The sequence below is a fragment of the Sciurus vulgaris genome (assembly GCF_902686455.1).
Source record: "Sciurus vulgaris genome assembly, chromosome: 15".
NCBI lineage: Eukaryota > Metazoa > Chordata > Mammalia > Rodentia > Sciuridae > Sciurus > Sciurus vulgaris.
The window spans coordinates 6,643,994-6,668,949 of NC_136476.1; the positions used below are offsets into that span (position 1 = coordinate 6,643,994).

General features: G+C 40.9%; 1 protein-coding gene and 1 long non-coding RNA gene across 12 annotated transcripts in view; one reads left to right on the forward strand and one right to left on the reverse strand.

Moving 5' to 3' along the window:
- The window catches only part of TLE1 (TLE family member 1, transcriptional corepressor), a 92,752-nt gene that overhangs the window by 17,339 nt on the left and 50,457 nt on the right, over positions 1-24,956 (forward strand). For 7 of the 11 annotated variants that reach the window (XM_079112309.1, XM_079112312.1, XM_079112310.1 and 4 more), the window contains exons 5-6: positions 11,843-11,905; positions 13,663-13,737. In XM_079112309.1, the coding sequence (XP_078968435.1) occupies positions 11,843-11,905; positions 13,663-13,737 (138 nt within the window). Of the gene's footprint in view, positions 1-11,842; positions 11,906-13,662; positions 13,768-24,956 lie in introns of all 11 variants that reach the window. The other 4 variants (XM_079112305.1, XM_079112311.1, XM_079112308.1 and 1 more) reach the window with 1 other exon arrangement.
- Positions 2,429-7,640, reverse strand: LOC306645450. The gene is made up of 2 exons (XR_013759655.1): positions 6,531-7,640; positions 2,429-6,356 (listed from the first exon to the last, which is right to left on the reverse strand). It is a non-coding gene; the product is annotated as an uncharacterized lncRNA (long non-coding RNA).

The following is a 24,956-nucleotide window of genomic DNA, read 5'->3' on the forward strand; positions in this document are numbered from 1 at the left end:
ATTTGTCCACTTGTAAAGTAACTTGTGTGGTAACTTCTGGTGGCCCCTGGTTTATAAATTGTTCATTCTTCTGTTACCCTCAATCACTTTCTGCTTTTTATTTAATGCTTCCCCAGTATATCTTAAAACAACATTGTTAACACTGTATAATTTTGAAATTATAAATTGATGATGAGTGGCATAAGAGACTTGGGCTTTTTCTTTGGCATACTTTTAATCATGTATATTTTTGGTCAATCCATGTAGCCAAGAATAGAGTCTCTGACATACAACACACTTTTTTTTTCCCTCTTGAAAGTAGGTTGATGGTTAATCTTGGAGGAATGGTAATTATTGTTCTTTTGCTTGGGTTTCTCTGCTGATTGTATTATAATGGAATGATGGAGAGTTTTTTTTTCTGGTAAAGAATTTTATTTGTACTCTAAATGTTACTCCTATTTGCCTCCACATGCATCACTGAGTCAATATCCAGTGAACCTGTACATCTGTCACATCTTGTCATCTAGTGTTCTTTTGCTTTTTAATGTCTTCTGAATAATTAGATTAAGCTTTTCCAGGGGTTTTGCTTTAAAAATTTTAGCTCATGTCCCAGATTTTCATTTTAATCATCTTCTAAAAAGATTTTAAAAAATGGATTGTTCTAGATATGTTGGCATCACCTGCAGTCCCAGCTCTTTGTGAGGCAGAGGCGGGAGGATCTCAAGTACAAGGCCAGCATGAGCAACTCAGCAGAATCTTATCTCAGCATAAAAGTGCTGGGATGTAGTTCATGGTAGAGTGCCCCTGGGTTCAATCCACAGTACCCAAAATAAACTTTTTCCTGGCCATTGACTTAATTGTTTACAAGTTCTTTTTCTGCCTCAGTGATTCCCAACCTTTGTCTTTACTCCCCACCCCTTTGAACTTGCTGGATGCAGCATTTCACTGTCCTCGGGCCAACTTTGGTATGAGTTTTGAAATAGAGCCCCATCTCTTAAAGATCCCTCTTCTGGCTACTCTGAGGGTCAGTTCGGGAACTTTTTGGCAGATTTATTGAAAAGAGTATTCCAGCCAGGTGAGATATGGTGCATGCCTGTAATTCCGGTGACTCAAAAGACCGAGGCAGGAGGGATTGCAAGTTTGAGGCCAGTCTAGCAATTTAGTGAGGCCTTAAGTAATTTGTTGAGACCTTGTCTAAAAATAAAAATAAGACTAGGGATGTGGCTCAGTTATTAAGCACCTCCTGGTTGCAACCCCCAGTACCAAAAAACAAAACAAAACAAAAAAGAAACAAAAAAAGAGAGAGAAAATTCCCTCTTCAACTGGGAAGCTGGGGGTCTTGTCTTCCTTTCCAGAGGACCACCTTCGGCCAACAGCTAATCCTTGGGGGAGTTGGAATATAGCCCAGGACTGGGGTTTCTCGACTGAAATTTCAGCACTATGAATTTGGGGTACAGGGCTGATCTTGCCCTGGAACCTTCCCAACATGTTCACACAGCAGACTTGCAGCTGTTTTTGCTGCTACTTGGCATGGTACATTGGCTTGGGTCTTCTTGTGGAGTAGCTGCTTTCCCTAAGAAGTTCCTCAGGAAGAATGGTGGCAGCTGCCATCCATAAGTGTGGGTCATTCAGCTGTAGCATGCTTATAAAGTAAGGGCATCACTGGCCCCTGGTCCTCTTGCTCAGGAAGATTCTCTCTACTGTATGGATTGGCTAAAGATTTCAATGCATTGAGAAAACGGTCACACCAAACTGCTTCTCCAGTGATCTCCAAACAAGATATGGGGTGGGGACCATGAGAAACACTCAAGGCTAGTGTTATACTTTAAAGTTGGATGCGTTTTATCATTGGGTGCACAGGGTGTTTGCTTTGTCAGGATGGAAGGTGTGGAAATTGGGACCATAGACTGCTGGTGGTCAGTACCAACCAAAGACAGATTACACAGGCCTCAGGAGTAGCTACAGTTAAAAAGGAATGTTTTAGAATTTATTCAAAGAAAGCAATGTTACAGATTTTGTGAAAGGGTGTAAGCTGGTTTTCAGCCATGGTTTGATTTTTGCAAATTCTTTTGTAGTCTCTGTCTTTACATAGGCATATTTCAGTTTCATGATTGCAGTTTTAACCTTCATTCTGTGATGATGATGTAGTTGACTTTTCCTCCTACTAATCCTGTGGTTGTATGATATTATCTAATTTCTCATGAGCTGCCTAATTACTAGGATCTGTGAGGAGAGGTGAGGGTGTGGGCTTGCTTTGGGGTGTGTTCAGGGAGACGCCTGCTCTTTTCAGCTGAGAACAATAGGTGGTGACTTCATGGTGATGGTCCATGATTCACCCTATAGAGTTTGTCTTGAAAACCTTCTGTGAGGCCAAAGAGTGCATTTTCTTTTAAAATTTTCTTTTAAGGCCACCAAAAGCTGTCTCCCCCCCCCCCCCCCCCCCCCCCCCCCCATTCTGGGACAAGTCAATAGGCTTTCCTGTGAACAGGCCCTTCCTGAACTCCATAATAAGGGTTTCTGAATAATGGAAATGTGCTAGTTAGAACTGAAACAGCTGCTATGCTTTTGTCAAAGATGCATCTTTACCAAAATGACAAATTAAAGCCCAAATGCTCTGCTTGGCAACAGTTGGGTCAAAACATTTAAGTCATTAATTAGAAGGAACTGAAGGGGGGAAAAATCACACAAATACACAGCATTGCAGATTCAACTTCATCTTGGAAAATGCAACTGAATTCTTTGGGTGGGGGAATGAGGGCAACCCTCAAGTGGGCCCTGGCAAGCTTGTCATTTGCAAATAAATCAAAAGACCATCATTGCTGGAAGGAGAACCAATGAATAGAGTTGCTTTGTCATTCTTTGATGGGCCCCACACTCAAGCCTGCTATTAAAAATGAATGCATTCAAGAGGCTTCTGCATTAAGAACATAAACAATTAAGGGCACTTGAGCTGCTCTGCTGAGAGCCACAGCAAAGATAGGAGAGCTTTCTCCAGAGATGCAGGCCCCTGCAATCTGCCTTAGCAGCCAGAGAATGGGAGCAATTAGTGTTGCTATCTCTGCCTGGGCAGCCTAAAGCACGTTTTTTCTTCTTCCTCTCTTTTAACCCCTCCTTGTTTTCAGAGAAGCTGCAAGTGTGAAAGATGGAGCAGTGAAGGATAGATAAGAGTCAGGGCTTGGTTGGAAAGGGTTCAGGTGGAGAATGCTGTGGGAGCAGCCCAGTGAGGGGGAGACGGAACATAAAAGTCATTGTCTGCCAGTAATTGGTGACTTATGTTCTGATTAGTTGAGCCACTAAAAGGTTTCTGTCATCTGGTACTCTTTGTTTTGTTGTAATCATTGGTTTTTAAGAAAGGGTGAGATTACATGGCCATGGGTGGAATAATTTAAATGATTATTGTTTGAGGTTTTCCCGCAGGAGGCCAAATGTGTTCCTGTAGCCTGGGTTTGTGTTCTTGCCTTGATCTCATTTTGTAAAAATGTGTAGAGATTTTGGCCCTTGTGATGTGGCAGGACTTTTGGGGAAAGGCTGTCCTTACCGCCCCACTAGCTTGTTTTGACCTTAGGCAAGTTATTTTAACCTTTTAGTCCATTCCCTCAGAGGACTTGGTGTCAGGGGATTTGGTGTCAGGAAAGATTAGAAAGACTTCAGGGGACTTGGCAGGTGCTAAGCAGCAGGTTGCCTCAGTGGTATGTGGTGAATGGAGGGCAGTGTTTCTTCAACGTGGCCATCAGCCTAACAGTTGCAGGATCACCTGGGAATGTGCTTGGGAAAATGCAGGTTTGCAGGCCTAGACCACCTCAGTCAGCAGCCCCAGGGTTGGGGACAGTTATCTGTGTTTTAACAAGCCCCTTGGGTTGATCCTGTATGTGCACACACCTTTAGAAACCACCAGCAACCTCATTTACCATTAGAACCTCAACTTAAAGATAATACTATTGAGGGACTGGGGATGTAGCTCAGTGGTACAGTGCTTGCCTACCATGTGTGAGGCCTTGGTTTCAGTCTCCCAGCCCTGCAGACAATGTACCAAACTAACAAAAGATTCTACTGTGGGCTGGTAGCTCAGGAGTAGAGTGTGTGCTTAGGGTCCTGGGTTCTCTTTCCATCACCACAACTACCACGCTCTCTCCCAATACACAACATACACAGCAATCCGTGTCATACACTCTTGTAATTTATATTTTCCTAATATGTGTTCGTGATTTTTATTGATGGAGTTATATTTTAAGCAGAGATCTTCTGTGCTATATTAGAATTTAAGGTAAACTATCTTTTACCTTTGAATGTATTTGTGAAGCAAGGTGCTACAGGAATAAATCATCGTTTAGATATCCTGAAGGTTGTCTCTTGGCAAAGGGACCTTTCCTCCTGTGAAGGGGAAGGAAATACTGGATGATTATTTGCAATATTTTGCTCATATCATATTTGGTACACAGCCCCCCCCCCCCCCCCCCCAATACTGGGGATTTAACCCAGGGATGCTCTACCACTGAGCTACATCACCAAAGCCCTTTTTAAATTTTGAGATGGGATCTTGCTAAGTTTCGGAGTTTGGACTATACCTTGTGATCCTCCTGTGTCAGCGTTCCTGAGTTTCTGGGGTTACAGACGTGTACCACTGCACCCAGCCAGTACACTGTTTGTGTACATTATGTCCCAAATTCACTTGGTGTATTTGATATCATTTTCAGAAACTAGATATGTTTTTGTGGATTTTGCTCCTCTTGGGGCAAGATTGATGTTAGGGTTGACCCATAATTCTGTCTGCCTGTGAGGAAGACTATGAAATGAAGTTTGGCTATACTTAAGGTTTGCAATTTATAAAGCAAAGTTTGTTATGAAATACCTGTTTTGACATGTGTAACCTTTCAGCTAGGTCAGCAAGTGTACAGTGTGACCCTGTCATTGACAGGCAGTGGGACCACTTCTTGTGGCACCATTGTTGGCAGGAGATGACGTGGCCTTGGCCCTGTGTTCCTGCAGTGCTGTTGGGGCCGGCTGGCCACCCCACTGTTTTGCTTTGCAGACAAAGCTGAGTTTGTCAGCTGTTTCTGGTCTTGAGTGTGCCCCAGCTTCCCACTTTTGCTTCTTGGAGAAAGGACTAGGCAGGATATGTGGTTTCTAATCTTGCTTACTGATCTCGAGCAAATCATTTTCTTTAAGCATTGGTTTCTCCCTATGTGATTTGAGGATTGTACAAGAGCCAGGTACCCAAATAGTTAGAGGGGTTGTTAGTATTATTGCATCTGGGTGGTGAGCCTAACTGCTCTTATCTCTCCTTCCAATTTGAAAATAAATTTAAACAATAAATTAAAAACAGTGCTCACAAGGTCCCTGGAGGTGGAAAGACGTCACCAAAAACCCTACCACGAGCATAATCACTTTTTACCTTGGGTTTCAGCTTATGGTGCCTGGCCACATGCATATGAGTGAAAAACAGAGGCATGGTAACATAGTGTCTTTGTTCTTCTCCTTCCCCTCAGTCTAGTAAATGTGTTGGCCATTTGGCATTGTTACCCTGAGTATGACTCTAATGGTTACTTGCCATGCCTGTGGGTTGGTGCAGTGTATTTAACTGTTCACCCTAGTATTAGACAGCTGATTTACAGGAGGGCAAATGTTAAGATTTTCAAACACTCTGCAGACGGTTGTGATGTGTTGAACTGCTTTTCCATCTTTACCTGGCCTTTTTTCTTAGGCTTTTTAAAACGCGTGTTGCAGTGAACAGCTTCATGCATGGAATGCTTTTCATTTGAACTATTTCCTTAGGATAAATTCTTAGCTGTGGGAAGCCCTACTAAAGGGTTTGAATAATTTCATTGCTCTTGAAACAAATTGCGCAGTTGCTTTCCAAGGTGATGGTAACAGTTTATTGTCATCAGTAATGTGTGATCATTCCAATTGCCCGCCCCCCATCATCATTGGATCTTATTTATTTATTTATTTATTTATTTATTTATTCAACCATCTTAACTGTTTCCAAATGAAACTGTTACTTATATCAGAATTTACATTTTGTTTGATGGCTGGTGAGGTTGAACATTTTTTTCTGTATTTAAAGCTGTCATTTCACAGACTCGGAAACTTCTGGTCCAAAGGGATTTAGCAGTTATACACTTATTTCCTTTTTTGTGCTTTGTTTTCGTGTTCTTGCCCGTTTATCTGTTGCCAGATGCTTCTTACTAACATTCCACTGTTTTTCTCTTGGCTTCACACTTGATTCAGGGAAACCAAGAGATCAGTTTGCCAGCCCTCAGGATGAGCACCCTTTTTGATGATTCATCGATTTGGAATTTAATCCTGGTGGAGTTTCCCCTCCTGAGCTGACTTTGGGCAGGGTGCCAAGGGATTTTTTTGAGATCCAAGGGCAGTTACTTTTCTGCAGTCCTCACCCTGTTTTGAGCTTCTAAGAACACTCATCAGCATTAAGATGTGTGTGTAGTGGGGAAGTGAAGCAGGTGGGGCTGGAGGAGGTGTGCTCTTAGGTCTCATAATTAGACAAGGTGTGAAGACTCAAGCTGAGCTTTTAGGAATCAGAATCCTAAAACTCTTTTAAGTTCAGATGCCCAGAACATATCTTCATCTCAAAAGCCTTGTACCAGGTTTTGATTTGCAGTATTTGGTCATATAAAGAACGTGAATCTTTGTGTGGGTAGGGTGGGCTCTAGGGATTAAACCTAGGGCTTTGCACTTGCTGAGCACACTCTATTACTGAGTTGCACCAGCCCCAGGTTCATGAATCTTATACCTACTAACCTTTCTTTTTGTAAACAGAGCCTTAACTCTTTCACTGTTCTGTAACAGTTCATGTGGTTGCATTTTGGTCTGTGTACCCATGGTCAGTTTTGGTGAGGAAGGTCTGGGGAGAAAAATATGTATTTAGTTGGGGGTCTTGTTAACTTTCCATCTTGTGTTGAGAAGACTTGTAGTAGGAAGCCGTGAGGAGGCTGAGGAGCTTTGTGTGTAGGTTTAGTTTATCAAATGAGAGTAAGTGCTATGGAGGATTTTGAAGAGTGTAGAGAAGAGTGTGTTTATTGGTGTCAACGGGCAAGTGCAGCTTCTGAGTGGATTTGAGGGAGGTCTTGAAGGATTGGGAAGCTCTCTGAAATTTGTATAGCTCTTTAGAATAGTAGACCTGTAGCTCATATATTAGATCACTTGATTTTGATGAAACTCTGAAGTAGGTTAGAGATGTTGCTGTTAGTATGATAGGAGGCCTGGGACACCTAGCTCTGGTTTGCTGAGACACAAACTTCAATTTTTGGATGATAAGGGCCAATTCTATCATATACAAATCAGTGAGGGGAATTGGCTTGGACAAAGAGCACATAGAAAGATCGTCCAAGAGAGATGATTTGAATCCTTGCTTCCTGCTGCTCAGTGAGCAGGCAGAGACTGTCTTTGAAATAAGGCTTGATGATGAGGCCTTCACCCAGCTCCTTAAATTTCTGGATGGGAGTCTTCCTTGCACTTTTGGTTTGGGGATGCTAATTTTTTTATTTTTTTATTTTTTTTTGCTGTCTTATGCAGTGTCAGAAATGCGGGTTCAGGAAAAGTTTATTTAAAAGCATTGTGACCTTCCAGGTAACAAATACCTCTTCAGCTTTAAGCAGGAAAATAATTTCTAGGTGAAACATTCTGTTGGTCCATGTTGCTTTTTTTTTTTTTTTTAATTTATTTTTATTTTTTATTTTTTTAGGTACCAGGGATTGAACCAAGGGTGCTTTATGGTTGAGCTACATCCTGGGCCCTTTTTATTTTTTTATTTTGAGACAAGTGCTCACTAAGTAGCTGAGGCTGGCCTCAAACTGGAATTTCAGGCATGTGCCAGCATGCCCTGCCAGCCCACAGTTTTTTCCTGGGAGTTGTCTAGTCTTTGGAAGAAGTGAAAGGCAGTGTGTAGAAAGGTTACAGAACTCTCTCAGTGTTGATTTAAGCAGGGTCCAATATCCAGAGTATCATACCCACAGGCTCTGTGACCTGCATTAGGGTGGGAAACATTGCTACTTGTTAGCTCGTGCTAAATGAAGAATCTTATTAGAGTGATCTTGTGTTGAAGCGAGAGGTAATACCAAGAATTTCTGTCAGGTTTTATGCTAATGCCATCCAGACTGTTGGACGGGATGGGGAGATGTTTATGAAATCCCCCTGGGGAGGGAAGAGGGTGTTTTTGGAAATCTCGGAGTATTGTCAAGTGCTCCCTGCATCTGCACAGGACCAGGAGGTAGGCTGTTCTTGTCACCCAGAGCCTTGCAGTTCCCTGTGCAGGGTATACCAATTTGAAAGTGGAAGCAAGACTTGAATTTAGGTCATCAGGCTCAAAAAATCAAGTTCACTGGTCAGTATAGTTTAGGGTTTAGAGAGGGAGGCAACGGCTTGAATAAGATCCTCCCCCATGACTTTTATTTCCATTTCTTCTCCAGACCATTTATTTAGAACTTTCAGGACATGCGGCACAGCTTTTGATGATTCCACTTCAGTTTGAGCCTTGATTTGTAACTTTGTTCTTCCCGGTTCAGTCTTAGTCTAACCCAGCTTATATTGTCTTCGCTTTAATCTATTTCTTTTGTTTACTTTTTATTATTTACTTATTGGTACTGGAGGTTGAACCCAAGGGTGCTTTACATAAGCTACATTCCTAGCCCTTCTTATTTTTTAATTTTGAGACAGGGTCTCATGAAGTTGCTTAGCCTGGCCTTGAATATACAGTCCTCCTGCCTCAGTCTCCCCAGTAGCTGGGGTGGTGCCTGTCCTTGTTTACTTTTTGATCATTTGAATCTTGTTAAAGATTTACAGTACAAATTTATCGCATTCAGAATGGGTTTTAATTGTCCAGTGACAGTGTTCAATTCTGCCTTCAAGCCATTCTATTACATAACACATGATTACTGTTTAATTAAAGATGAAGGCATTTTTTTTCTTCCTAAACCAAAATAAATTCCAGAAGATCAGGTAATTGAGTATAAAAAGCATAGCCTAATTTCAGTGTGTTCTAACCCTTACTCAAAGGCCAGAAGCATGGGAAGAAATTTCCTTGGTTTGGTCACATAACTTATTAGGCAAGGCGGAGAGACAGAGGCGAGCTGGGCAAACTGTGATGAGAGGTTAATATTTGTCTTATGTGAAGAACTATGAAACGATGGTAATGATTAAATACCATCAAAAAATGGAGAAAGGAACAATACAGTGGACCAATAAATATATGAAAAGATATTTAACTTCAGAAAGAATCCAAGTAATGCAAATAAAAATGAGGTCATTTTTTAATTTGTTAGATGGATCAAGATTAAAAAAAAGGTCAAGAAAACCCAATATTGACACTGGGAGAGCAAGCACCCTTGTAGATGGGTGGTAATGTGCATTGGTACAACTTCTCTGCGGGGCAAGTTTGGCAGCACGCATTATGATTTTAAAGTATGCACACACATTGACTTAGAAGTTTCACTTTCAGGAATTTGTTTTAGAGCTCTTGTGGAGGGTTATTTGACCCTGAGTTGTGTAATTGTGGAATATTAAATGAACATATACCCACTGGTGTCAGGAATACTTAACTCTTGGTGTGCTTATGTAGTAGAATATATTGATGTTGTACTCATTCATATCTGTATGTTGACTGGGAAGGTGTCTGTGACCCATTTTTTTGAGTGGCCTACAAATTATAGAAAGTGAGTGTGTAGAGTGGGGACCCCTTGGTCTTAAGACTATACTTAAAGTATAGTCTTACTTGGGGCTTCTGCATATAAAGTGAGAGCTTAAAAAGATGGTAGCCCAGGATCACCAAAATGTTACCTCTGGTTATTTTTGGAGAATGGACTTAGGGGTATTTTAACTTTATTTTCTTTTTGTGTGCATGTGGTATGTGCTTTAAGTGAGAGTGTGTCTTAAAAAACAAAAAGAAAAAGAAAACATCACTTCTAAGACCAAACCCAGGGCTTCATGCATGCTAGGCAAGTGTTCTACCCCTGTGCTTATACCCCACAGTCCCAAGTGTACATTTTCTTTGAAAAATGGCACTTTGGATTGAACCCAGGAGTGTTGTACTTCGGAGCTACACCCCAGACCTTTTATTGTATTTTGAAACACTGTCTTGCTGCCTTGCTGAGACTGGCTTCTAATTTATGTTCTCCTGCCTCAGCCTTCTCAGTAGCTGAGATTACAGACATGTGTCAACCATTCCCAGTGCATCTGTCATTTTTAAAATTGGAAAATCTTAAGTGGATTTTTGAGAAGGGGAAAGTACAGAATGTATGCTGTTGGAATCTATGGTAGGTGGGAAATGGGGACTTAAATAGGAGACCACAAAGAGCATCCCTACTCCTTTACGCGAGTGTGTGTGTGTGTGTGTGTGTGTGTGTGTGTGTGTGTGTGGTGCATAACCCTGTCTTAAAGGAAAGGGAAGCCTACCCATGCTTTCTAGGAGAGCCATGACCTTGAGTTAACTTGCGAGGGTGGTTGTGGTCAAATGAACTGGGTGGGGCTGACTCAGTTCTGTTTTTGCACTTGTACAGCTGCACCATTTTTGCATATATCTGTTTGCCCCACTGGCTAAAGCAATGTCATTGGTTTGCTTTCTGTACCAGCCATTATCCCTTACAGCACATTTCTCCCATGGCAGGGTCTATAACCCTGTTTCATTGGTGATCTGGGAGAACTGGGTTGTTTTGGCTAAATCCATTCCCATAAAGCCAAAAAACTTGCTGCTTAGTTAACTGGATTCATCTTAGAGGACAAAAAAGCCTGTCTCTCTCTCTCTCTCTCTCTCTATGTATATATATATATATATATATATGATTGTAAAGTTCCTGGGGTTTTTACCTTATCTTACTTAATTCTATTCTCTCTTTCTCAAGGGCATGGCCTGCTTGCTTTGTAATTTTCTTCTCTTGATCCTCTTCATTGTTTAATTCAGTAATAGAGGCAGCATTTAGTAAGCACAGACAGAAAATGTTGCAGCAAATAAGGTCAATGCTGGGCCTCTTTACAGATGCTTTTTTTCTTTTTTTGGGCAAAACAGAACTGATTTCTCAGAGTTAGAGGAAAACAGAGCTGCTTTGCATTGCTGTAGGATACTGGAGGTGGTATAGCTGGATCCTCCCCTAGGTTGGAAGTCTCCAGTCCCTCCCTCACCTGTTTGTCCCTGTAGCAGAGAGACTGCTGTGGGTGTGTAGCTGAGTAGGGACTTTTCCTGACAGATACACAGGACACATGCTGTTATGTTCTGCTGAACCATTGGCCTTTTCTGTTTGGTAAAACTTTCCAAAATACCCAGGAATATCATGACTTGACAGTCACTTTACAACTGAGTTCTGTTTTTAGTGATGTTTTCTTGGTTTGTTTGGAATTTTTGAGATAGTGAAGGATACTAGCATTAAAATTCTTTTTATTATGCAGAAGTCGGGACATGTGGGAAGGAAGTCAGTGAGCCCCTTTCTTACCGAAGGTCACATCTTTGAAAGCCAAGCTGCACTGATATGACTTTCTGACACCACCTTGAATGAACTTGCTATAACTATATAAATGTGCTGTGGTATGCTATCATTGAAAAGTCTATTATGGGACTTGCAGTCTCCAGATTTAAATCAGATAGCCTTAAACCACATGGATTTTCTGACTCAATTCAACTACCATTATCTTTTACTAAGTAGCCAATAAAGTGTGCAGTTGTACCTTTGCAAAGAGGAACTGATATCTGTTCTTTATCTAAAGACAAATATTGGTAACATAACCTGTGGAAACAATGTTATGCCTTCCAGAGTCAGAGTAGAGGAGGAAGCAAGTGTTGGAAGTATGAAGTTTCACCTTTTTGAAATTTTTTTGATTGTGAAGTATTCTAAACATTTGTACGGCTTTGTCTTTGTAGACTGAAATCGCCAAGAGATTGAATACGATTTGTGCACAAGTCATCCCATTTCTGTCTCAGGAAGTAAGTAAAACTGTTCAGCTGTTAAAGTGCAATTATGTTGCTTCTCTGTTTGCAAATTAGCTAGTTTTAAGATGTTAATTTTATCACAAGGAACAAGCGTGAAGAACATCTGTTACAGCTGAAGTGTGTAAACCCCCTGCTATTCTGTCTAACACATCTGAGGGCACACTGTAAAAGTGGTGACAATAGTTCAACCCCAAATTAATTTTTTTCTGTGGAAAACTGCAAAATGCCTTATCAATATAAAGCTTTTGTTTTCTCTGAGTAGTATAAGCTTGATAGCTACTGATGATTCCAGTGTCCTTTTTATTGTTTAAGTAGAGAGCTTTTCTTATGTTGACTTAAAAAATGATTCCAACAGGGTCCACTACTGTGGCAGCAGACCCTTCTTTTGTGCCTTTATATCAGATTCGGCTGGGGATAGAGCTCAGTTGGTAGAGTGTTTGCCTTGCAAGCACAAGGCCCTGGGTTCAATCCCCAGTACTGCAAAAAAAAAAAAAAAAAAAAAAAAAAAAAGATATATCACATTCGTTGATTGAATGGATGAGAGTAGTCCAAAGAATAAAATAACACTTTACATTCTGTTCACTTAATGAGTCATATATGTAGATAAGCCAAGCCATTTTATTCAGATACAGTGTTCTTGAGGTTTAACCTTAATATTTCGAGAGGGAATGCTCTTTATATGAATAATCTGTGGAGTTGACTCTTTAAGACTATATTTTAGTTTTGCTTTGAAAAGCTTTACTGTCCCTTTGGATACCGCCTTATAAATGCCATAATGTGTTTGCAGCATGTGCAAAATGAATGTATCTTGAGGCAGGTGAAGAGCTTATAGGAGTAGGAGTCAGAATACTGGGGTTGGATCTAGTTGGCATCTGCTGTTCCTGGCTCATTTATAGTCCTTTTGAATCTAGTTTTTTAGACTTTAGTTATCTTGGCCTGCATACTAGTCTCATGCCTCCTAAAGCAAACATGTGGTTTTTATTTGGGTGTAGTTGGGAAGTGTACAGGGTGAATTTCCATCCTCTGAAGCTGAGGGTGAGCCCTACTTTTCCCCTGGGAAGGGTGAAAAATCAAAAGGATGAAAGAACAAAAGGAATTCCCAGAGTTTCCAGAAACTGCTGGTGGGTCAAGATTTATTAATCCGAGAAGTGATCACAGACTCGATGTTTAAATTTCAAGTATTGAAACAGTTGTTTTAAAATTGCTGTAAACTTCATCTGCCTATACTCATCATTGTAAACCTGTTCTGTGATCCAGGATGACCTTCTAAATCCTGTTCTCTCTGTTGCCTAAGGCTTCAGGTTACCTATTCTTCATGTCTTTTTTGTCTTTCTGCCATTTTGAGCCAAAATTATGATCAGAAGTTAAGTTAGAAATACAGGGAAAGCTGGGTATGGTGGTGCCTGCCTGTAATCCCAGCTAACTGGGGAGGCTGAGGCAGGAGGATAGCAAGTTTGACATGAGCCTAGGCAACTTGTTGAAACTTGTCTTCAAAATAAAAGGGCTGTAGATGCAGGTCATTGATAAATTGCTCCTGATTATTAGTCCCCAGTACTGGAGTGGGGAGAGAAGAAGGAAACACCATTTTTAAGTGTGCCTGTTCTTGTATTTTTTTAAATACTGTGTGCCAGAGAAATGTCCCGTTTAAACCATTAAATTTCATTCAGCCTGAATTGCACGCAGCATTTGTCTTTTTGTTATTAGAATGTCCTGGCTATTGCTAACATGTTTTCTTCTCTTTGTTTTTAAAGCATCAACAACAGGTGGCCCAGGCTGTTGAACGTGCCAAACAGGTGACCATGGCAGAGTTGAATGCCATCATCGGGGTACGTGGCCTACCAGGTCTACCTCCTACAGTGTGTATAACCAGCTTTCATTTCTTAATAGTTGGATGTCTTAATGCGTGTCTATGTATGATTGTGTGTCACTTGATGTTGAACTGTTCGGTAAGGGAGGGTAGCAGCGGATTTGGGGTATTCTGAGATGCGTAGGGGAAGAGGGTTTAGCTAGCATAAGGACGATGTGGATGGGAAGGTAGATAAATCTGCTTTTCCATGGGAAGATAAATGTAGTTCATCCTTAGGGCACTTCAACCACTTTTGCTCCATTAGTTGAGTAAAAGCTGTAAGTGAGAGTTCTAAATACTTTCCTTGCTTCTGTCTTACAGCTTTGGACCAGAGGGAGGTCAGGCCTGGTCGCTGAATTACCTTTTCACGGGAGTTCTCTTTGCTTTTGCATTTTCCTTTCTGGGGTTTTCGGACCTATGTAACTGTTTGCTCCTTTGCTTTCTTGTGTCTCTTTCATGAATTTTTAAGTGGCATACCAATGAAAGAGTGCTCTCTTGCCGCGGAAGAAGTGTTAATTGTCTGCCCTAGTGCTCTCTAGCCTTTTCAGTGGGTTCCTGCTCTCTGTTGAGTTCAGTTAGTGCTTCTTGCCGCAACTGGTTGTCAATCACAAGTCATTTGCTCTGCATTAAGGAACCCGGTGAACTGTGCCTTCCGTCCCCTGCATGAGTTCATCCCTCTGCCCACCACAGGACCCAGGATGGTTCTCATGTGCTCTCCCCCTCTCAGACCAGGGGAAAGAAGTTGCGAAACAAGGGAGGGTCCTTTCTGATTTTATTCATATGTGAGTGCCTTGAGCGGATTCAAATCACTCATTTATCAATTTATGTTAATTGCTTGTGAGAAGATGCCCTGCTGGTCTTTATAGTTCCCTCAGACACTTTGTAATGATAATTAGACATGCTGCTGTACGGATTAAGAGTGCCATAGTCCAATGACGGCCACAAACAATGGAACCAGTTAATCCATCAGGGCTTAAAATTACATCCCAACTGGAGATGGAGAAAAAACATAAGAGCCAAGGAGGATTAAAGAATGAGCCTCAGCTTGAAAACTCTCCTTTCATCAGTTTCTCAATTGCAGATCTGCAGTTGGGTTGCCTGTGGTAAGCTATTGGCAGTCAATTAGGTGAAATAAACTGGGAGGGTGACCTTCATTTCCTTTTAATAGCTTTTTCCTCCCTGAAATGGGGAGCTTCAGTGGATTTTCAGCTTAAATTTTATTCAAGCTGCTTTATTACACTTGACAGCTTAGCTCTGCATAAACAATTCTCCCTCCTCTTCCCCCAGATCTAGGCTCTGCCTTTCTTCCCCTTCAGTATCACATTTTTGACTGTTACTTAGTGGGCTCTCTAATCACATTCAACAAAAAACACAATTACATCTGCATTTGTCTGCTGCCTTCTGTACCCTTTTCTTGTGTAATGAATTGCTTTATTTTAGAGATCAAATCAAATATTCACTGGTACTTTTGCATGTACTGTGTTTGATTAGCAAAGACTAATAGCGAATTGTACTTGTAGCTGGAGCACAGAATTTTTTTAACCCAAATGAATGAGGATAGAAAAGCCTGTTTTGATTAAAGGAAAACATATGCAAAGCAGTTCTCAAGTACCCAGTTCAACTTTGTGGAACATGTTTGTTTTCTGAGCAGCTCTAAATTTTCACATGTAATTTTTCAATGGTAAAATACTTACATTTAAATTCTTAAAAGCACTGCCCAGGACCTGTGAATCTCCTTTGGACCTACACTTTCGAAAGGAGGAAATTGCATTAACCAGATGTTTATAGGTAATATCCATTTTGAGCCAAAGCAGAGAGTAAAATCAGGTCGTTTTAGAAGAGCAGATGAATCGCTAATTTTACGAATGGCTTGGGTCCAGGGAAAATGTTGTTGAGATTATAAAGGCAGATTAGGTCTGATAGCGTTGCAACAATAACCCAAATTGGTGAATTGGGCCCAACACAAGACTTATGCGCCTTGCATGTCTTCAGCATACTGGCATGGGCAGCTTTTGTCATTGAAATTTTTAGATCAGTATATTAATTGACGTCAGGAGGTTTTTAGAAAGTTTGCAGTGATCAATAATTATCTCGCACCGTAAGTTTAATGCCCTGGCATATGCTTGATTTTTGCTTGAAAGGAATTGTGTGCATCCTGGAAAATCGAAGTAGCATAAAATTGGGTTGACAATTCAGTGGACCTTTGTACCCCTTCATTGAACATGCAGTGTGTCAACCTGTCTCCCCAGAGGGGAGGAGGTACCGGGAGACTGTCTGTTCCTACAAGCAGCAGCTGCTCTTGGAGTCAATGCAGCCTAGTTTGATAGCAGCTGTCAGTATTGTTCAGGGACCGACTTAGGGTAAAGAACAATAGGAGAGGCCACGCTCTCAGTCTGCATCGACTTTCAGGCTAAGAAAAGAAATAGTAATTTAACGGTTTAGACATCTATTACAAGTGTGAAAGATCACGAAAGAGTACCCTTTAAAATGCAAATGAGCCGAAACAGTCTCATTCCCTTTAAGGTACAATCAAGGAGCTTACTGCTTGCTTGAAAGGGCTCAAGATATTTCTCTTCAGCAAACCTGGAAACAGTCAAATGTTCTGAAGGACGCCAAGCTCCTAGGTGAACTCATTCTGTCCTTGTCCTGCGGGTTCTCTTAGGAGGAAGAGAGAGGTCATAACTTTTTTTTGGCCTCCTGTCCTTGCTAAGTAAATGAATGCTGCCCATTTCTCACCAGCGTAGAAATCTTAGCTTTCCTGTCTGGTAGAAAATACTGAATTTTAATTCTTTTCCACCTGCCTTCCATTTACGTACAGTACTGATATTTAAGAATGATAAGCTTTTTAGTTGATATTTGGAGAAACTACTGTGCACCTCCCCAGTACTGGGGATTGAGCCCAAGGGCTGTCTACCATTGAACCATATCCCCAGCTCCCTCTTTTTTTTTTTTTTTTTTTTTTTTTGAGACAGGGTCTTGCAGACTTGCTGGGGCTAGCCTCTAATGTGTGATCTTTCTGCCCTTAGCCTCCCCAGTATCTGGGATTACAAGGGTACACCACCACGCCTGGCATGATTTTCTTTTTTAAAGAGAACAATTGCATTGTTGTTTCTAACTACCTGTTGCCAAACTTCATGGTGTTTGTGGCAATACACATAATATTGTTTGCGTGTGTTGCATTGAACAAAAAGCGTGGTCCAAGGATCAGAGGGACTTGGGCAGGATACTTGACTGTATCACTTTACTGCTTTTGTGACCTCGTGCAGTCGGTTAACCTCTGTCAGAGTCCCCTATGTAGATGGGTAATACATTCATTGCCACAGCTTTTGTGGGAGTAAGACCTTGGAGGCAGCCTTCACATCCACCATGTGGTCCCAACTCCCCGAACTGTAGATTTATCTCTCGTTTCTCTAAGTGCCTGTAACAGATCTAGGGCCCAGTTGGCCAAGCCCTTGTGGGGGTGATTGCTCTGAGCAGCGGGTCACCTCCTCCTTTGCTTTTTCTAGTGGTTTCATGGAAGTGGGTATTTGAGATTAGACCTAGCCAGATGCTCTGCTCCTGCCATTAAGCTGTTGTGCATGAGTGCCTTTTAATAAGGACACAGCAGTGAAAAAGCACTGCCATTTAGCTTTCGATGAACAAACTTAAAAGTTCCAAACCAGGAGAAAAAAGTTACTTTGAGGACAGATGGAGACGGAGTTGAAGGCAGAAATGTGACTCAAGACATCCTTAGCTTCCTTACACAACATAAGGATGGGGGACAGTGCCTCCCTTGACCCAGAGTTACAAGCACCTTTATAAGAGTTGGAAGGAGAAAGAAGAAATGGACAGATGATCTCAGTGGAGATTGTCCTTTCTGTCCACAAAGTGCCAGATTTCTGGTTGTGTTCTGAATGCTATTAGGTATAAGAAAATTATACCTAACAGTGCTTTTGAACTTTAGGAGCAGTGCTTTTGAACTTTAGGAACTCAGGAAATTTAGGGCTCATTTTTCTTTTTTCATTCACTTGACTCTAATGTGACTTATTTCCGTGATAAAACTCCTGTCAGGGGCTGTGGTGGCTTCAGTTTCTGGTTAGATTTGTATATTTCCACTTCATAGGCAAATTTATAACTCTCTGCTTTCAAGCAACTTACTATGAAATAAACATGTTTGAGGGTATCAGGTGATATCTGTGTGTGTGTGGAGGGGGTGGCTTCGAGTGCCGACTCGTGGTGTGTTCACAGGAGGCGACTTTGTGTCCCTAAGAGATTGAGTTGTAGACTGGAAGGGCTCTCCACTGTTGCATGAGATGATTGGTTTAAGGATTAGCAAAATGTTGGATTATTTTCCTCCTTTGGCTGTAGCTGTCAGCTGTCTATGGGATTGTAGTGTGTGAAGTTTAAGAGGGTGAGGTTAGCCTCTTATTCTTATGAGTATGTAGCTAATCCCTGGAAAGCCCATCAATAACCCAGCTGTAAATTTCTTTATAAAACAAATTCACCCAAGGAGAATAATGCATATCCTGTTACCAAGAGAAGACTCTATAGCTATAACAAACGGGGATCTTCTAGCTCCACCAACTTAGATTTAGTGACGTACCTTCCACTTGCATTCCAACACTCTAGTCCTTTTATTAAATTTTCAAAGGTAAGGAGCAGCATTGCAAAGGCGGCTTTTTTTATGTCTCTGTCTTCTTTGGTCAATTTTTAAATTCATAGTACCACTGGGTATCTCTGACAAATGCAGGTTTTGGCCTCAGTGTCTTGATTCTTCTGTGTAGTCATAGTTAACAGAAAAGTTGCTGAAGCATTGTTTTTAAAATTTCCCCATGTAGGAAAAAGGTACACTCATACATTGCTGGTGGGGCTGCAAATTAGTGCAGCCACTCTGGAAAGCAGTGTGGAGATTCCTTAGAAAACTTGGAATGGACCCACCATTTGACCCAGCTATCCCATTCCTCAGCCTATACCCAAAGGACTTAAAATCAGCATACTACAGAGATACAGCCACATCAATGTTCATAGCTGCTCAATTCACCATAGCCAGGTTGTGGAACCAACCTAGATGTCCTTCAATTGATGAATGGATAAAGAAACTGTGGTACATATATACAATGGAATATTACTCAGCTATAAAGAATAATAAAATTATGGCATTTGCAGGCAAATGGATGAAATCATGCTAAGTGAGATAAGCCAATCTCAAAAAATCAAAGGACAAATGATCTCGCTGATAAGTGGATGATGACACATAATGGGGGTGGGAGGGGGGCAAGAATGGAAGAAGGAGGGACTGTATAGAGGGAAAAGAGGGGTGGGGGGGAAAAATAACAGAATGAATCAAACACCATTAACCTATATAAATGTATGATTCTACTAATGGTATGCTGTTACTCCATGTACAAACAGAAACAACATGTACCCCATTTGTTTACAATAAAAATAAATTAAAAAGAAAAAAATTTCCCCACATATTTTCATATTACTCTTTACTTGATGTCTTTGGAACAAAGCATACTTTTAAATTTCCCCTCTTTTCTCAGAAAGAAAAGAATGCTCTAGAGTAGAAGTGTAGTACCTATTTCAGGGATTATGTCTGTGTGTTTGTTATTGAGATATAATTACATACTGTCAAATCCTCTTTGCTTGCGCTTCAGTGGTTTGTAGTGTATTTACAAATTTGTATAACCATCACTGTTTTTATTGTGTAATAAAAATTCTTGAACATTTTTATTATACCCAAAAGAAAACCCATGCCCCCTCCTCTAACCCTTGGTAGTCACCAGTCTCTTCTATCACTGTGGCTTTACCTACTCTGATCATTTCATATAAATGAAATCTTAGTTCTATGTTGCCTTTTTGAATCTGGCTCCTTTTACTTGGCATAATGGCATAAAGTTTTTAAGGTTTCTCCACATTCTAGAATGCACTAGTGCTTAAGTTCCTTTTTTTATTGGATGGGTAATAATCCATTGTGTCAGTATACCACATTTGTTTATCCATTCATAAGTTCATGGGCATTTAGGTTGTTTTTATTTTGTTATTATTGCCAGTAATCCTGCTTTGAACATTTGTGTACAATTGTTTGTGTAGATATGCTTTCTTTTCCCTTGACTTTATACCTAGGAAGTATAATTGCTGGGTTATATGGAACTTTTTTTTTTTTTATTTCTTCTTTTAGTTATACATGACAGTAGAATATATTTTGACATGTTGTAAACTTCCCATTGTTGTGGTTGTACACGATGTGGACTAGTCTAGTACCCTTTTTTAAATAGGATCTTACTCTGTTGCTCAGACTGGTCTTAAAACTCTTAGGCTCAGGTGACCCTCCTGCCTCAGTCTCCCAAGTATTTGGGGCTTTAGGTGCACACTCCCATACCTGATTAGTAACTTTATATTCAACTTCCTGAGTGACTGCCTGTTTTCCACAGTGGATGCACCACTTCACATCTCCACAGCAGTAATGAGAATTTTGTAGTTGCTCTGTATGCGGCACTTCTGGTCCATCCTTTTGATTGTAATCATCTAGTTGGGTATGAAGTGGTATTTCCTTGTGGTTTTACTTTGCATTTCCTTGATGGCTGATGATGTGGAACATGTTTTCATCTAACGTCTGTATGGATTTTGAAGTGGATTTACCTAATCATGGGCTTTTAAAACTTGCTCTAATTCAGGCCTTTAGGACCTGGGGCTCTGATGTTTGTCACGACCCTTAGGGCCACATAGGGAAGGCGGGATGAGCAAGCGGATAAAGAATGAGTTGACCTGTGGATTGTAAGAGTAAAGATGAGATCAGATTCTTGAGGGTGTAGGCATTTTGTCTTGGTGTATGCCTGCCTACATGGAATCAGTTTTCTTTCTGGTGTTTCTTGATGTTTCAGTGTATGTATACATTGTGAAATCATCACCATGATCTACTTGGTTAACATATTCTTCACATCACTTCAGTTACTGGGTGTGTTGGGGGTGTACAGTGAGAATAGTTAAGATCTACCCTCTTAGGCAAATTTCAATAATGTTATTAATTGGAGTCACCATGCTGTACTTTAGATCTCTAGAATTTATCTTGCATAAACTGAAACTTCGTACCCTTTGACCAATATCTCCCCATTTCCCCCCAACCCCTGGCAACCACCCTTCTGCTTTCTGCCAGATTCCATGTATATGTGAGATAGGGCATTTGTCTTTCTGAATCTGCCTTATTTCACTTAAATATGTCTTCCAATCTGTGTTGCCCCAAATGATATTATTTCCTGCCCCCGCCCCTTTTAGCTACTAGGAATTGAACCTGGGGGTACTCTTCCATTGAACTACATCACCAGGCCTGTTAGAGATTTTATTTAGAGACAGGGTCTCACTAAGTTGCCCCAGGCTGGCCTTGAATTTATAAGCCTCCAGAGTTGTAGGTATTGCTGGCTTCTGCCCCTGCACCTGGCTTATTTCCTGTGTTTTAGAGGCTCAATAGAATTCCATCATGCATATGTATCATGTTTTCTTTGTCAGTTCATTTCATGGTGGATTCTTGGGTTGTTTCCATTTCTTTGGGTATTGTGAATAAAGCTGCATCAACACAGGAATGCAGATATTTCCTTTGGATATGTATCCAGAAATGGGATTGCTGGATCATATAGTTCTATTTTGAGGAACCTCCAAATTGTTTTTCATAATGGCTTAACCAGTTTCTATGAGCCATCCAAAAGAGATGTGAGGCCATATCTTATTGTGATTTTGATTGGTATTTCCCCTGGTGACTAGTGGTAGTGAGCAATTTTTTAAAAAATATACCTGTTGATCATTTCTGTGTCTTTTGAGAAATGTCTGTTTAGGTCCTTGGCCTTTCCTGGGAGGTGGACTGTGTTGGGGATGGAACCCTGCACTTTGCAGGTGGTATGCAATTGCTCTTGCTTCACTAAGCTACGCCCCCAGACCTGCCCATTTTCTAAAATGGATTATTGTTGGGTATCTCTCTCCCCACCTCAATTTTTTTTTTTTTTTTTTTCTCTTGTTGAGTTCAGATGGTTTGCAAAGCCTTTCTCCCTTTTCTTAGGTAGTCCTGGTGACTTCTGTATTGAGATATGGGACCTTTCAGTACATTGTTACTTTGTTTTTTATTATTGTCTTCAAGTGACTTCAAATTCTTGGTCCAAGTAAGCCATTTCTACCTGCCCTTGCCCCTCTTGCCCCTCCTCACCGGAGAGGCCATTCACATAATGGAAGGTTTTCAAGCAGATCCTACAGTGTCCTTGATGTTGCTTGTGCCAGGCTGCCCTTCCCCACTTGTTTACCGATTTTCTTTCTTTCTTTTTTTTTTTTTTGTAGTCTCCCAAGATAAGTACTGAGTGTATAAAAGAACAGGGAAATAGCAGAAATCATGGAAGAGTGATTTGGAGAGAACTGTCAACAAATGCTACTTTTCACATTTCTGTCCCCTTTTAAAAGTGTTTATATACCAAGTGCTATAAATGCCACTTACTGTCACTCTTAGCATTCAAGATGCCACTTAGGAGCACGGTTTTAGGTCTGATTGGGTCAAGTTTGTGATTTTTGTGACCTAGTTTTTCCTGGGGTTATAAAGTGGGTTACATTTCAGAAATTCAAGTTGATTGCATGGTCAGTGGTATGCAGCCGAGCATTCAGTGAGAAAAAGGTGGGTGTTGGCCACCTTTGGGAAGGACCCATTGCCCTCCTCAGTTGTACAGGCAACTCTGGTGATAAGCCATGTTTTGCACCTGTGTTTTAGAAGCAAAAATGTGGAAACCACTACACCATTACATTACAGCTTTGAATGTAAACAGCAAAGTCAATTTCATTATAGGAACATAATTGACCCAAGCTGCACTAAGTAAAATGTGAATTAAAATTCTAAATGCATGGCTGTTGTTTGACATGGATGAGGTTACTTTATTCCTTGTGGATTTTCGGTATCATTAACTCAGGGTTTGGTGTTTGTTTTTCTTGTCTCACTCTCAGCCTATTCAGTTTGTTTCAGTTAGAGTAAGTGTGTGTATCTCTTTATCCTCGATCCTAAACCTTTCCGTGATTTCCTTTGAAGCACCAGAATACTATGTGAAAGTTTCCAGCGTAGCTCTTTTCCAGATTGTTTTATAAAATATACGAGGGTGTTCGTTGTTGTTGTTGTTGGTAGTTTTTTATTTTGAAATTGTTATTGGGACCTCTGGAAAGCAGATGTTTGGGGTGTTTTTTGTACTGTTTTGTTTTTTGGAGTTGCAACAAGGGACTCAGATGGTGATGAAGGGACACTCAAAGCTTTCATGTTGAAAAGTATTTTTATTTTTTAAATAGCAGTTTGGCTAGTCACTTGCCATATAAGCACATGAATTCAAATGTAATGGGACAGGACTGGGGGATGTAACTCAGTGGTAAAGTGCTTGCCCAGCGTGCACAGGGCCCTGGATTCAATCCCCAGCAGTGCAAAAAGAAGCAAAAACAAATGTAATGGGACAGGATTCCAGCTTAGGTCTTGACTGTAGTTTCTCAGCCTCAGCACTGTTGACGATTTGAACATAGAAGTTCTCTGTGGTGGAGCACTGTCCTGTGCATCGTAGGATGTTAGTAGCATCCTTGGCTTCTACCGACTAGATGCCAGTAGCACCCATGCCCATGTGACATCCATCAGTGTCTAGACAGTGCTAAAAGTGCCTGGCATGGGGAGGGGGAGGGAGCAGAAGTCTCCCTATTTGAGAACCACTGATCTCCATTGATAACCTGAGGGACTGCCACTTTGCTAAAAACCACCACTGCTCATCAAAAGCGTCATCTTTATTTATTTTTTAAATTTATATAACAAGTATTGAACCCAGGAGTGCTTAACCTCTGGGCCACATCCCCTGCCTTTTTAAGAATTTTTTGGTTTTGAGACAGTGTCTTACTAAGTTGCTTAGGATCTAGCTAAGTTGCTGAGGCTGGTCTTGAACTTGAAATCTTCCTGCCTCAGCCTCCCAAGTTTCTCTTCTTAGTTTTTGAGGCAGTGCCTTGCTGAGTTGCTAAAGTTGGCCTTGATTTGATTTTATTCTGTTTCAGCTTCCCTATTTTCTTGGGTATGAGGCATGTGCCACCATGTCTAGTTCAAAAACATCTTTACTAGTAGCTATGTAAATAATTTTGCTTGTGTGTCCTCCAAGCGTTGCCTTTAAAAATAGTTTCCTAATCATTATAAACTTGTGACCAAATAGAAAGTTGAATCTCCTTTGCTGTCATTTTGTAAAACATCTTGTAGTTTTCCAAATGGTGGAAGCAGATTTTGGTCCATGGAGGACATTCATATGTAAATTCCCCTGATTGTGGGAGCCATTGGGTTTTTGGCTATATAGCAATGTCAGTATCACTTTTGCCCTAAAATATATTCTTTAAATGGCATTCATGCTTTCTCCTTTTGGTGAGGGTGGTGGGTACCACATTGTCTTGGGGGCCATGTTGCACTGAAGGTATGGGCTGCCCTTTTGGAGCTAACCATTTTACTCTTTAAATGGGCTCTCTATATTCATTTAAGTTAATTTTAAATGAAATGACACTTTTCACTTATAAAGTATCTACTTCTGGAAACAAAAGCCAGAACTATCTCTGGAAGCTTGATTGTTACTTAAAAATTTCCTTGGAAGACAGCAGGGAGCAAACGATGTCCTTCTTTTTACAGTTGTAGGGACAGGCATTGAGAAGTGAAATGAAAGAGATGGTGTTCATGAAATCTATGAACAAACTTATATTGGTCACTGCTGTTAAGGCTGGAAAATGATGGTGGATCCGTCCTGGGATGCCTGGAATTGGGTGCTCTGAAGAGTATCTCATAGACTGGGCATGAAGAGAAGGATGAAGTATCCAGTGGAGACTGCCCTCTTCTTATGCTGGCAACAGGACTGGGTTGCTTGGGGTTACAGGAGTAAAGCTCTTTAGAGCATGCTTTAGAAGCAGAAGTTTGCATGTCCTCCCACTGGCTCAGAGCCTTCTGACTAGCTTCTTCTCTTTGAACCAGTCTCATTTGTGAAATGAGAGTTCAGTACCTATGCTTCTTGCTCAGGCTGGATAACAGACATGAATATATCATAGTGCCCAGGAGCAGTGCCCAGCAGGATCAAGAGGTAAAACATGAGGTAGTAGATCCCCATCTCCTGGAACCACAGTGTCTTCAACATTGGGGACCCATCTGATTGCTGCTTACTGTTTCTAGTTTGATGAGATTTTCCTTTTCTTCATGAA